This window comes from Aythya fuligula, chromosome 5 (genome assembly GCF_009819795.1).
Source record: "Aythya fuligula isolate bAytFul2 chromosome 5, bAytFul2.pri, whole genome shotgun sequence".
Taxonomy (NCBI): domain Eukaryota; kingdom Metazoa; phylum Chordata; class Aves; order Anseriformes; family Anatidae; genus Aythya; species Aythya fuligula.
In genome coordinates, this window is record NC_045563.1 from 4,163,012 (window position 1) to 4,176,372 (window position 13,361).

Genomic DNA, 13,361 nt, shown 5'->3' on the forward strand with positions numbered 1-13,361 from the left:
CTGCTGTGGGGTTGGGTTTTGGTATTTTTTTTCCCCTTCCATTTTTTGCTTTGTTTTTAGCCTGCAGGGAACCAGGCTGGGAAACAAACTGGTTGAATAAGCTGGGAGAGTGGTTCTTCCTGCCCCTGCTGGAACAGCAACGCTTTGGTTTGACGTCAAATAAAACATGGCGTTGAATCCACCCTGCAAAATCCCAAATCCTTGCTGCATTTGACTAGAAAGCAACAGGGTTTGGGTGCAGGGGCTGCCACGGGCTGTTTGGTGTTGGCCAAACATAGCTGTGAGTTACAAGGCCTCGGCACTGGTGAAGTCCCTTCCAGTGACTGTATTTCAGTATTAATTCATCCGAATTTCCCTTAGAAATTCTTGCCTTTGCTTTCTTGGCTGTGGTGGAGGGCTCAGCCCTTGGTCCTACACCGCTGCAGGACATCCCAAAGCTGGTCCCTGTCCCCTCAGGCGGGCAGAGGCCGCTCTGCTTCTACCAGCAGTGGGATTTCTCCTCCAAACTGCAGCCCAATATCCCTTATTCCATCTCGGTGAGCGCATTTCTTCTCCCAGCAGCACTTCCAAACTGATGATAAAACGGGGAGCTCGGTGGAGCCGCTCCGTGCATCGCCGTCCATCGCTGTGGGAGCGTGATGCTGCCCGCTGCCAAAATCCCCGTCCTTCCCACATCTCAGGCATTAAGGCATATGTTTGGGGGTGGCTTCAGAAAGGGAGAACAGCGAGATTAGGTTCTTATTTTCCTCGTCTGCTCTGTTCCTCTGTGCATTTCGATTTTCAGGCTGTGCCCAACTCTGCAAAACTAAAGCAAACGACTGAAGCACCTCCTGGTAAGGATCAGCCTCGGTTCAGAAATGCTGTGGTAGTTAAAAGGCAGTAAGTATCTCTGGGCTAGCTTGGAAGCTGTTGCTTTTTTTATTTATTCTTTTAATTTTTTATTCACAGGCACAGCTTTTTGCCGCTCACACAGTAGGAATTTGTCAGGCTGGCATTAATAGCCCGTTTCAGCTCCGCTCTGCAGACCAGCAGCTAGAGGAGGGGGGGAAAAAGCCTGCTTTGTATGGAGCTGTGCTGGTGCTGCAGTGCCCGGGCGAATCTTTCTGTGCCTGTTTTGTCAGCTTTTGCTTTCCTCTAGTAGGTGCTGCTCCTTTCTTAAACACATGGCATCCTGCAGCGTGATGCCTGTGCTCGGACTGAGCTCGTGGCTGCCCAAACCCGAACGAGTTTGGTGGTTTTGCTTCTCAAACTGCTGCAAATGAGATCTTTGTTTGCTTTTTCCTGGCTTTTTATCGCTTGTTTTTCAGCTTCTCATTATTATTATTATTTTTTTTCATTCTGATCTGCAAAGGGATAGGACTGAGGCAAAACATCTGATGTGCTTAGCCAGGAATACATCGGGAGTTTTAACCAGTTGGAAAGTGCCTGGCATTCCCGGCGTGGTATGGCTGCATTTATTTGGGTGTGGATGTTTCTGTGATACAGTTCCTGCTGGGTCTGAAATGCTAGTGTCAGTAAAGCCAGAAGGAGAAGCCAGACAAAAGCTTGGATAGAAGTCAGAATCTCAATGCCTCTTGCTGGTGGTTGATGGGAAAGTAACGATTTTGTGTTTAACTTTGGGGTTTTCATAAAGCACATGTTTTTTCCTCTGAATTTCTGTTAGTAAACATCCATTTGTCAGCCTACAAAACGTCCCCAATGGGTGATTTTTGCGCCTAGGTTTCATTCTTGCGGGTCGGTTCTTGGTTTAGGCTCTGGGCAGCCTAACAAAGGGGGTGTTTAACCGCAAAGCCTTGAGTTTTGGTGTCAGCCTAACGTCTTGTCCTCCTGAATTCGTGGAGCAGGGGGCACGCTCCCGTCCTCCAGCTCTGCCAGGGCACCACCTCGGTCTGCTCGGCTCACTTTGCGTCGTGCGGAGCTCAGCAGGGACTTCTGCACGCAGCCTGGAATGTGTTTAGACGATATTTTTGGTATTATTTTAGGCTCCTGCCTGCTCAAACGCGGGCAAATGATTAACCTCTCGTTCCCCATCGCTAGAGGAATTGTGAAACCGCTTCAGCAGGCGGAAGGTCGGCTGGATCGAAACCAATTCCTGCCGCCCTGCTGGGGAAGCCGTCCGGAATCGCTTTCTCAGCACGTGTGGCTAACGAGTTGGAGAGGGTTTCCCAGGCCAGGAGAGCTTAGTGGCAGCCCTGAGCTGTAAAGCACCAGGGCCAGGCAGTAACCGAGCTGTGTGCAGGTCGGTCCTCCCCTGCAGGGCAGATTTTTCTTGGGCAGATGTTGCTAAAAGAGGGGAGACGTGAGAGGCTCCATCTCTGTGCCCCTGCAATGCCAGGTCGTGGAGATGCTGCTGCAGGAGTGGGCAGCACTAAGAGCAAAAGCTGCTGACAAGGAGAACCACCTGCTGCCCTAAATCCCAAATGCTGTGGGGTCAGAGCTCTGCAGTTAGCATCTTCAAGCAGCGTGCCTTTATTTTGGCATCGCTGCGCTTGGACCTCCGGAGGGAAGGAAGCGAGCAACCTTTAAAACAATTTACCGGCAACTCAGGCTTGAATATCTGAGTTTTTCCAGGGCTCTTTTGCTGTGTCACTTGTTCCTTTTGTGTTCCAACGCGTTGCTTGTTGTTCTTTCACCGTCAAAGGCCGTCACAGCGCCGGTAAGAGTTGGCTGCGCCAAGGACAAGGCGTAGAAGGCGGCAGCCCAGTGCGAGCGAGAGATATTGCAGCACAGCCGTGTTCTGCCAAAATCCTCTCTCTTATCTGCCTGTGATGCAAAGGCAGGGCAGCCTCCCTGAGCTTTGGAGGGAGGCTGCGTGGTGGCACATTTTTTTTTTAAATTTGAGGAAATCGGCTACGCTGCTGGGACGAGAAGGCTAACCTAACTCCTGGCCAGCGTCAAATCGTGCCGCTAGTTGCCCTCCAAAGCCTGGCACCGTGCTAACGAGCAGGGAGATCTTAACGAGCCCGGTTTGCATAGAGCTGGGAAGACAGCACGTCCTGGGGGGGCTGTGGTCACATTTAAGGGGAAGCACAGTGCAGGCAGGTGGTGTTGGGGGCGTTCAACTCCAGCTGCACTAATGGCATGATGTTAAGTATAAGATGTTTAAGTTGTTTTACATTTATATACGTGGATGTGAGCGTATTTATATATGTATAAATGGGTGTGCACGTCTATATGTGTGCTATGCATATAGATATTTATGTTTTGTATCTTCCGCCCCACTTATTTGGGAAGGGGTCCTTGTCCTGGTCATCCGTGCCTCAGATCGCTGCCGTCCTCCAACCCATTCTCCTTGTTTCTCTCCTCTTTTTTCAGTTCCTAGGTGGGAGAGACACGGTGAGGCTCTGTGCGGGGCAAGGAGCGCTGATGAGGGAGCCTTGCATGTGAACCAGGATGGACTGGCTGTGACGGCGTGCCTTAGCTGGAGAGGTGGTTACGATGAAGAGTTCCTGCAGAGCTGGCCTCCACAGGGAACCGCTGAATTCCTCCTCTTCCACCTTCCATCAAGTCAAACGGTACGAGGAGACCAGCTGGTCCGCCTATAATTAAATACTTGGTACCCATTTGGCCTTCTGCTTACTTTCTTGTCGTCTCGCGTGTCACTTTGTTGGTCTCAATTCTTACTTTTGGATACTCTAAGTGAAACGTTGTAATGGCCTAAGGGCAGAAGTGGTTTTTGACACTTTCTTTTGATAATGACAACTACAGGCTAACTACAGCTGGTGCTGCGCTTGGTTTGTACTCGATATTTTCTAGCAACAGCTGTAAATTAGTTTGGGAATATGGCTTTGAAGTAAAACTCACTTGGAGGATGGCTTGTCCTGGTAGGCTTTGATACATGCAGTCAGCTTACAGCAAGTGGAAACGCTGGCGATTGTTTTTGTGGTTTGCCTCACTCCGGAGTAAGTAATTGGATTAGTTTAAGCTTAATTTTTTGTATCGCTGGCTCTCCTGTGTCTCTTATTCAGAAGAAGTGCACGATTGATTTCAAACACTTGTGCTTATGTGACAATGAAGCGAACGCCTCTCACTGTGTCTCGTTATAGGAACACCGTGCAGAACAACTTGTGCTTATGCAAATGCAAGGACGTGCTAGTTTGGTTGAGTTCAGGCTACTTGGAGAGAGGGAAAAAAAAAAAAAAAAGTATTTTTTGAAACCAAGACTCTTCAACTTCCTCAATCCGGAGGAGGAGAGCCAGCTTTCTCGTTTCCAAAATTTGTGTGGTTTTAAAGTAAACTTTAACCTTTGTTCCTTGTGGTTATGCAGACAACATATACTTGCTGTGTTAGCCTCGTAGTAATTTAGTGCTGGAAAAGACTGCCTGGGTTGCTCAGCGCCTTGCTTTCCCAAGCAGTATCTCATAATCCCTTCTGTAAACTCAGAATTCCAGCCTAAAAACAATGACACCTCTTCTCTCCTCCCATAGATCAGCCGTTACTGAAGATGACAGATCTAACTGGGATCCTTCTTTGGATTCCCAGACTGAACATTCATGCCAGCTTATAGATTTGTTTGAGCTTGCGTTGTCTTTATTTTTTTATTTTATTTTTTTTGCATAAGGACCACTTATTTTCAGTGGGTTATCTCCTTCGCTGCAGTCAGGGAAATGCAGTTGTATTCCCTCACCTCTGGTTTTGCTGCACGAAATGACCCCAATGTTTTCAAGGAGCTTCTTGAACAGTGACTGCTGCTCTTCTCAGCCTGGGTGAATCTCCTCTGAGTCAGAAACTGTGCTGAACTCCAGAGGAGCCCTTGTAGGAGGGCTTTGAAGTGATGCCTAGAATGTATCACAGGTTTGCCTCGGTGCCGTAGTGCAAATCCAAACAAACCCAAATCGTTCCCCAGGCTGATTCCGGAGGCATGGCTTTGCTTTCCAGGCTGGTATTTTATTATTCAGCATCACCTGGGACTGTCTGCTGCTAAGCCAGCTTCTTGGTTTGTTTTACCTTTTCTTTTTTAATCTGTTTTAACCAGTAACTCTCCTCATGCCCCCTGAACCCCGTATCAATAAACCACAATATGTGGCATTGTTCAAGAGAGATCTTTTTTGGAGAACCTTCAGGTTAGTCTTGCATATTGAACTCTTCCTTCCCCCCCGTTTATCTGTGGCTTTGTGATCCTCTTTTCTTGCAGAACACCTTTTTGTGTTGAAGTCAGCCTTGCAGGCCTGGAGGTGCCGTGATCTCTCTCCCTTCTCTTTCTCCCCTGCAGCACCACATGTTTTATTAACGCTGAATGTTGCCTTTCAAGAGCTTTATAAATCTTGCTCGTGGCCCTGCAGTTTATGGATCTGTTTTGGAATCTAAAATTGAAAGGAGCCATTCCTTGCAATTTTCATGATGCTTCTTAATCTTCTCACCCTGCCATCTCCCAGTGTTCTTCTTCAAATCGACCCCCTGGCTTGTGGCCTCGTGATCATCCTCAGCACCCCTCTTGAGAAGAATATAAACTCAAATTTAGTGCTTTGTGCTGAACCTGGAGTCCTCTTGATCTCTGCTCTGACCTTGCTTGCAGCCCTGTTTCTCTCCCTACCCTTTCTCACAAACTGGAGAACCTTTGTTATCTATATAATAATGATTATATATTTTATATATCCATATAAATATGTCTATATAATATATAATTGCATATATATAAAATATATAATCATTATCTATAGTAGGTTTACTATTTCTTTGTCTATATGTTTGCAGGGACTAACCCTGCACCAGTTCTTAAGCTTATTCCTAGACGTTTTAATTTCTCAAGTTTTAACTTTCCAGGTGATCCTGACCTGGCGATTTGAAACTTGTGGTTGTTTCTTGTATCCTTCTGGAAGAGGGAATGTGTTCAAGTGGAGTTCCTTTAGTTCTTATTTGGGATGTGTTCTTTACAATGAAAACACCTTTTGGTTCCTGGAGAATGCCTCCTGGGCTGCTCTGTCTGCAGTGAAATGCTCCCTACCGCAGTGTGGCCCCCTTTGAGAACCAGCTCCTTCAGGTCTTGAGTTTCAAAAGAACAAACTGGTGACTTGCCTTCGGGTCTCCTTCGGCTTATTCTGTCCTCTGAGCTCTGAGTTTCTCACTGATGGCGCAATCCAAGGTTAATTCCTACAACCTTTCACGTGTCCTCATTATGTGCGCACAAAACCGAAGACTCAGTAACATCCCTTGGTGTTGAAGTGTTCGAAGAATTTTGTTGTGCCATCATACCCAGAAGGATCTTGGTCCTGTAGCAGCAATAAATAAGAGAACAAGGCTTATATCAAGAAAGATAACGTTTCCAGGAGGAAACGTGACTATTTCTGGAGAATTGGGGAATGTCTGTGCTGCTCTGAGCAGCTTTCAGCAGAAGCCTGATAAAGCCAACACTTTTTTTTTCCTTACAAATGACTCCACCTCTGTGATCCCTTCTTGTCCTTGTCTGTTGCACCACACACGCGTGCTATCCCATCATCTTTGAGCTAAATGTTTTTGGCCCAGCTTTGAGTAACTTTGAACACCAGATCTTTCACTTGGCTTTGTTTCCCTCTGCTTGGTCATCCCTGTGTCATCTGTGATATGGCTGGGAAGTAGGGGACGTGCACTTGAGCTGCTTGAGGCTCAGCAAAAATTGGTTCTACATCACTCAAGTGATGGGAAGAGCTTTTATACAAAGGACTGGCAAAGAAATGTCACTTTTTCTTGTTTATAATGTAGGAAGCAGTGGAGTACACCATGGTTCGTGTGAACCTGCTTACTCGGAAGTCTGTTCAAACCTTATCAATGGGTGGGAGCCCTCAAACCTGAGCTGCCTGCGCATCAGGCTGGGACGTGCAATCTGTCACCCGCAACTTCTTGCTGAGGAAGACATTTTTTGCAAGACTCTTATCTCGTGCGTGTAGCTAATATTGGAGTGGTGTCACCCCACGAGTTATTTGATCTCCTGCAGCGGCTGAACACGCTGTGGGGGACCCGGGGTTAAGAATTGGGCATTTACTTGGCGTTTAGCTCCTCTGCTGTCTTGGGCAAATCTTGATCCGTGTGTGCATGCCTTGCTCCTGCTCCTCGCTTCATCCTTCTGTCTACCTGCAAAGCCTGCAGCAATCCTCTGGCTGATGCAGGAGGCAGTTAGACAGGCACGGGGGGATGCTGAGAAGTTGCTTCAGCATGAAGTTAGCGCGGCAAAGGAGTGGGTTTTCGAGAAATAAAATACTTCCACAGCTGCTGAGGTTGAACCAGCCCCGTTTTGGAGCATCGAGCTTCCCAACACGACTTTCCCCAAGCTTGGACGTTCGCCACGCGCCAGAACGAGCTGCAGTGAGTAGCAGAGCATCGTCCAGCCTGGCTGCTACGCTGCTGGGACTTTCCCGGCCCGGCAGAATCCCTGGAATGCCTTTGAAGCAGCTCTCCGTCTGCTCTGCCTGCCCCAGCAGCGCCAAGGGGATGGAAACGGTGCTGGAGAGTGAGCCCAGAGGACCCCCGGAGCCCTTCCAGAAACAACAAGTGGTTGACCATGGTTGAACTCGGTGCTCCGTCCTCCCTAATCTGCGCTGAGGAGCTCAGCTTTATGTCAGGGAAAAAAAAAAGAGATGCCAGGGAGGAGACGTGCCCTGCCAGAGGTTATGCTTGGTGTGGCTTTTCATTGTTGTTGGCTTCTTCTTTCTCGTCTTTTTTTTTGGCCCGTGCCTCGTGCTAGCATGTCCTGAGGGTTTTTTCGGAGCTGGAGTTGGCACGGTGCGTGCAGTTAGCAGCCCTGGGAGCTCTTGCCTACTGCAGTTAGTGTTTACGGAGAGAGATTCACAGGAAACTTTGGGGTTTTGATGGAAATTTTCACCTTAATAAAACCTTCCGGTGCTTTGCCCAGAAAACCCAGTGTGAATGTGCTGCTGGAGTGGGTTCTGTTGTTCTTCTTGCTGGCCAGAGGAAACCTTTTGGCTTCATGGGGCACTGTGGGAGCCCAGCCCGAGGTGCAGGACAGGACATGTAGGCTCCCTGTGCTCCCAGGAAGCTGGGAAAATTGAGTTTTCCCCCATTGGAGCTTCTACTGAAGGCAAGATTTTATTTTTAGGCTGCTGTGAATTAGAAGAGAAATATAAAGGCAGGAGGATGCAGAAAGATTCTGCTCAACTTGGCGCAGTAGCTGATGGATCTCCCCTTCGGTAGGGAGAGGAGAGGTGTGCGTGCATGAATAAAGGTGTATATAGAAATAAATATATATTTTATATATATATTTACGTATCAGTCCAGTGTGGGAACCAGCAAGCTGTAGTGAAAATGAGCTGGAGTTACAGCTTGTAAAAACAGCGGTGTCGTTCCAGAGCTGTAAGTATCCTGTTTTCCTGCGTGCCTAAGGCGCTGCTGATTAGAAATTAAAACAAAAAAAAGCCGTGTCCCTTGTTATTCCGCTGGCTTAGGGATGGAATAACAGAGGAGAAGGCAGTTGGTTCGGTGCTGATGCTTCCTGGCAGAATTATCTCTTATCAGCGATGCAAAACGGCACGCTTGGGGTTGGAAACCTTTCATGCTGCCTCGGTGAAGTGCTGAGGAGTCGCTGTCTCTAAAGATAAAATTAGCAAGCTCGGTAAGTTGAAGGGTGGAGGAAAGCAAACAGAATCACGCTGAAGCATCAGAGGGAATTGTCAGCAACTTCACCTTTTAACAACTATTTTTGGTGGTGTTAAAATATTTAAAAACTTCACCTGCAGCTGCCACAACTATCTGCTTGCCAGCACTGGAGTGGTGCAGAAATCAGGTAGGCTGGGGGGGGGAACACACCGAGCTCTGCCTTCAGATTGCTTCGAATTGCTCTTCAAAGCAATTTCTGCTGGGGATCCGTGCTCTAATCCTGGGAGCTAGAAAGGAAACGTGCTGCTGGCACGCGGGGAAGGAGTTCTGCGTGTTTCCAAGTCCCAACTTTTTAATGTTTGCAGCCAAGAGCGTGAGTGGTGGTGGGGGCGAGGCTTCGTTTTTTTTTTTTTCGGAGCAACGCTTTCAGGTAAGGTTTGTAACCAAAATCCCTTTTCGGGCAGCAGGGAAGGGAAAAAATTGTAAAACTGTAAATTTTGTAAAATTTGGAGGAGGTGGCACTGGTGTTTGGCTGGTTGGATGGAGTCAGCAGCCCTCCTGTAGCTGTCTGAGGCTGCTCCATGTAGGTTTTCTTTAAATCCGGATCCATTAAAGCGCTGCAAGGAGCGCTGAATTCAAATGAGGCAATTACCCTGGCAGGAAAATTTCTGACTAAGGCGGAATTTTGTGATGTAAATCGTAACTTCTAAACCTTAAAAGGTATTGTTGGCCTAGCCGGGGACTAACTGCAAGGCAGGAGGAACCAGAGCCTTAAAGGAGCGATGCGCAGGAGGTGAGGCGTAGCTCTCTGCCCTTTGTCTTTCTCCACAGAGCAGAAATAGCTCTGAGCAGCTGAACCAACTCTGCAGGCTGAACGTGTCCTCTGAGCACGTTGGGGTAACCAGGTTAGTCCTGTTCTGGTTCGGGGAGCACCTTGAATCTCACCTTCATCTGCAGCTCCTCTTAACGAAGGGTGCCGAGCTGATTGGTAAGGCCGGATTCCTGAAAGTGGCTCCGAGAAAGCCCTTTTTAACCCAGAATCGGGCTCATCATCAACATCCTGGCACAAAAACTCGGGGCTGGAACCCGACCTTCCCTTCCTGAGCTCAGACCCAAGCCCATCGGTGGCCTGACCCCAACCAGCCCTGAGGTGCAGCAGAGATGACACAGCCCCTCCAGCAAACTCATGGCAGCCTCGAGTTCCCCTTCTCTCTTTCAGCACCCTGAAGCTCCAATTTTAGGCCATGATTTCAGTTTTTAGCATCCAACTGAAACCAGAACAGCTCCGTTGCATGTCGCAGAGGAGCCTAAATCGGGAAGTGCCCCAATTCCTGCGAGGGGCAGGGGCCAGGTCGGTGCACCCGCGGTGACGGGAGCTCTCTTGTCCCCGTGGCTGAGATGAAGCTGGCTTTGTTCACGTAACGATTCCCAGATTGCCATGGAAACCTAACCTATAGTTAGTTCTGCAACGTGCTTACGTGGGGGCTCTGGGGGAAGAGCCTGAAGCCTCCTGGTGCTGGGATTCGAGGCAGCAGGGCCCTGGGCTCCTGCGTTTTTGTGAGCTTTGCCTTGGAGATGAGCACGGGGGCGTAGCAGAAATTAGGAACGGAGAGCCCGGGGCTGTCCATGAGTGGTGCCAGAGGCTTGTAGGGTCCTGACCATCAGGGAGCTCACTTGGAAGGGCTTCTCCATCCGTACCTGATGCTCCTGCCACTTTTCTGCAGCAGGCATCGTACGGATAGCACAGGAACCCTGATGGGCGAGCACCCCCCTCCTGATGGGCTAAAGGAATTAGTTTCAGGTGGTTTTAGGAATGTGGACACCGACCAGGCTCGCTGTTAATCAATATAATTGCACTTACTGACTTCCCTTTTCAGCTTTCACTGTGCTTTAGGATTTCTCCTTGGAGAAACAAATTTCTCTAGCGGGGAGATCTCTGCCACCCTTCAGATTTTAATCCCCTTGCGAGCCGTGAGTGGAAGCTCTCCGAGGGTGAACATCGCAGCCCGGCTGCTGCTGCTCCTGTTTCATGTGGTTTCGTTTGAGGTGTGGGCTGCTTGATGTAGGGCTGGAGACATGCTGGTGCCTACTCGGGGCCTTCTCCTCTAATTCCAGGCAGGCGTATTTTGCAACTATAATTTCTTCCCTTTCTGTTCTTCTTCTTTTTTTTTTTTTTTTTTTCTCTTTCTAGGGTTTCTGGTATGCACTTAAAGCCATATCTCAAGTTACAGAAGAAAGAGCGATCTCCAGAAATCAGCCAGGATTCCCTGAGAGGCCCACCTGGGAGCCGCCAGAGAGCAGCACCCGAAGAAAAATACAGCAACGACCGCACCTTCCCCAAACCCTCCCTCCTGCCTCCCTCGCGAAAGCTCCTGGGGGTTTTGTATCCCAATAACATGTGCAATATGAGCGGGAAGTGTCCGGCGGACGGCCCGAGCGCCAGGGAGAAGAAAAACGCCACCATCCACCAGGGGGAAGAAGGGGAAGGGCCTCTGGACGTCTGGGCCGTGGTGAAGCCCGGCAACACCAAGGAGAAGATCGCCTTCTTCGCCGCCCAGCAGTGCAGCGGCAGCAACCGCCTGGGCTCCATGAAGATCAAGAGCACGTGGGACATCGACGGGAGGACGGCCAAACGCCGGAAAAAATCCTTGGATCTGAAAAAGGCCAAGATCCAGCTGGAGCGCGTGCGGGAGGCCGGCGCCCGCTGCGCTCCGCCGGAGCCCTTCGCCTGCGGCATCGAGCACTGCTCCGTGCACAACGATGGCGGTGAGGGAACCTTCCCGGGCCGCTCGCTGTCGGTCATCGAGATGGTCGCCTTCCTGGAGCAACGAGCCAGCGCTCTGCTGGTGGACTGCGCGAAAACCTGCGCCCCGGCGCCCTCCGCGAGGCCGAAGGGAGCGCTGCCCGGCTCGGACGCTTTCCCCTCCGCCGGGGCGTGCGAGGTGCACGAGAGAGGGGTTTGTGGTGAGCAGCAGCAGCAGCAGCAAGGAGAGCCGGTGCGTGTGCTGGACATGGTGGCCAGGCTGGAGTCGGAGTGCCTGCGGCGCCAGAGCGAGCGGGAGGCCGGCGGGCTGTCCCGCAACAACAGCTTCCGCAGGAACGTGGGGAGGGTGCTCCTGGCCAGCGGCACGCAGCCCGGCGGCGAGGCAGGCAGAGCCTCCTCCTCCTCTTCCTCCTCTTCCTCCTCTTCTTCTGCCCTCGGCCAGGGCGAGGGACTGGGAGGTGCTGGGGTGGCTGAGGCTGGGTGTGAGGCCGTGGAGCCGTTCCCTGCCGTGCTGGAGGCTCGCGTGGGGAGTGCGGGCTCGGGACTTGCTCAGGCGGTGTTGGCTTTGACGGCGAGCAGGAGCGATGCTGACAGGCGAGGGGAGCTTCCCCAACCCCTGCCGGCCACCACCAGGGTGCCCGAAGATGCCTCGCAGAGCAAAAGTGGTGAGTGTGCATCGAAGGAGGCCGGGATTGTCCCGAAACAGAGCCCGCGCCCTGCCAGGAAGGAGCCCTTGTGCATCAGCATCTCGGTCACCAAGACCGAGAAGGGCTGCAGGAAGGAGAAGCTCTCTCGCTCCGGTGAAGATCAGCTCCCGGGGAGGTTGTTCTTCCTCCAGCCCAGCCAGCCTGCCCCGCACGAGCAGCAGCCGCTGCGGGAAAGCCCCCGAGAAAAGGCAGGAGGAGAAGCAGCCCGAAACGAGGATGAGGATGCTTTGGGGTCTGACCGAGCACACATCAAAAACCACCTCTCCCCGGAGCCGCCTGCCCTCTCCGCTCCCCAGCCTGAAGGCGCTTTGCAAGCGCTCGACGCCTCCTGCCTGAAGAGGCAGGTCTCGCATGACTTTTTGGAGACCCGGTTTAAGATCCAGCAGCTCCTGGAGCCCCAGCAGTACATGGCCTTCCTGCCGCACCACATCATCGTCAAGATCTTCGGCTTGCTCCCCACCCGCAGCCTGGTGGCCCTGAAGTGCACGTGCTACTACTTCAAATTCCTCATCGAGTACTACAACATTCGGCCGGCGGACTCGCGCTGGGTCCGCGACCCCCGCTACAGGGAGGACCCCTGCAAGCAGTGCAAGAAGAAATACGTCAAAGGGGACGTGTCCCTGTGCCGCTGGCACCCCAAACCCTACTGTCAGGCTTTACCTTACGGCCCCGGGTACTGGATGTGCTGCCACAGGTCTCAGAAGGGCATCCCGGGCTGTAAGCTGGGTCTGCATGACAATCACTGGGTTCCTGCCTGCCACAGCTTTAACCGGGCTCTCCACAAGAAGAGCAGAGGGGCCGGAGGCGAAGGGGAAGAGGAATATTAGTGCACAAACACTTTTCCTGTGAGATTGTTTGGGGGAGGAGGAGATTCTCATGCCTTGTGCTGTTTACAGTGTACATAATTGTCATGTTATTTTTTTTTTTTTTCACAGGGCTATGAAACTGCACATCCTTAAACACAAGAGCCTTTACCTGTTAGGTGAGAGAGAGCTTTTAGTCCATCTCTGTAAATAACGCTATAAAAAAAAACCCTAATTGTACATACCGAGTCTCCAGCTGGCTGAACAACGTCCTCACTACAATGCAGCTCCGATAGTGTTGCGGCTATAGTTGTGTGTGTTTTTAAGTGTCTCGTTTCGAAATCTGTATATCCTGTATAATATATGAATGTTCCCGAGAGGAAACTCTAAATAGGTAAAGGCCACCTTGTTTAAAGACCCTTCAAACAATTTAACTGGACGACCTTACAAATTAGCCTAGAGCAGATCCATTATAGTAGCCTTGGCAGTGAATAAAAAGAGATGAATATTATTGTATAGTCAGAATATAAAAAGTTCTTGCCTACCTTACCCATGTTGTCT

General features: G+C 50.6%; 1 protein-coding gene across 11 annotated transcripts in view; it reads left to right on the forward strand.

The window, feature by feature from the left end:
• The window catches only part of FBXO34 (F-box protein 34), a 37,020-nt gene that overhangs the window by 22,228 nt on the left and 1,431 nt on the right, over positions 1-13,361 (forward strand). For 6 of the 11 annotated variants that reach the window (XM_032188494.1, XM_032188501.1, XM_032188497.1 and 3 more), the window contains 2 exons: positions 3,316-3,515; positions 10,718-13,354. In XM_032188494.1, coding sequence (XP_032044385.1) covers positions 3,439-3,515; positions 10,718-12,824 — 2,184 coding nt within the window. In that variant the 5' untranslated portion in view covers positions 3,316-3,438 and the 3' untranslated portion in view covers positions 12,825-13,354. Of the gene's footprint in view, positions 1-784; positions 880-3,315; positions 3,516-10,717; positions 13,355-13,361 lie in introns of those variants that run through there. The other 5 variants (XR_004253319.1, XM_032188499.1, XM_032188502.1 and 2 more) reach the window with 5 other exon arrangements.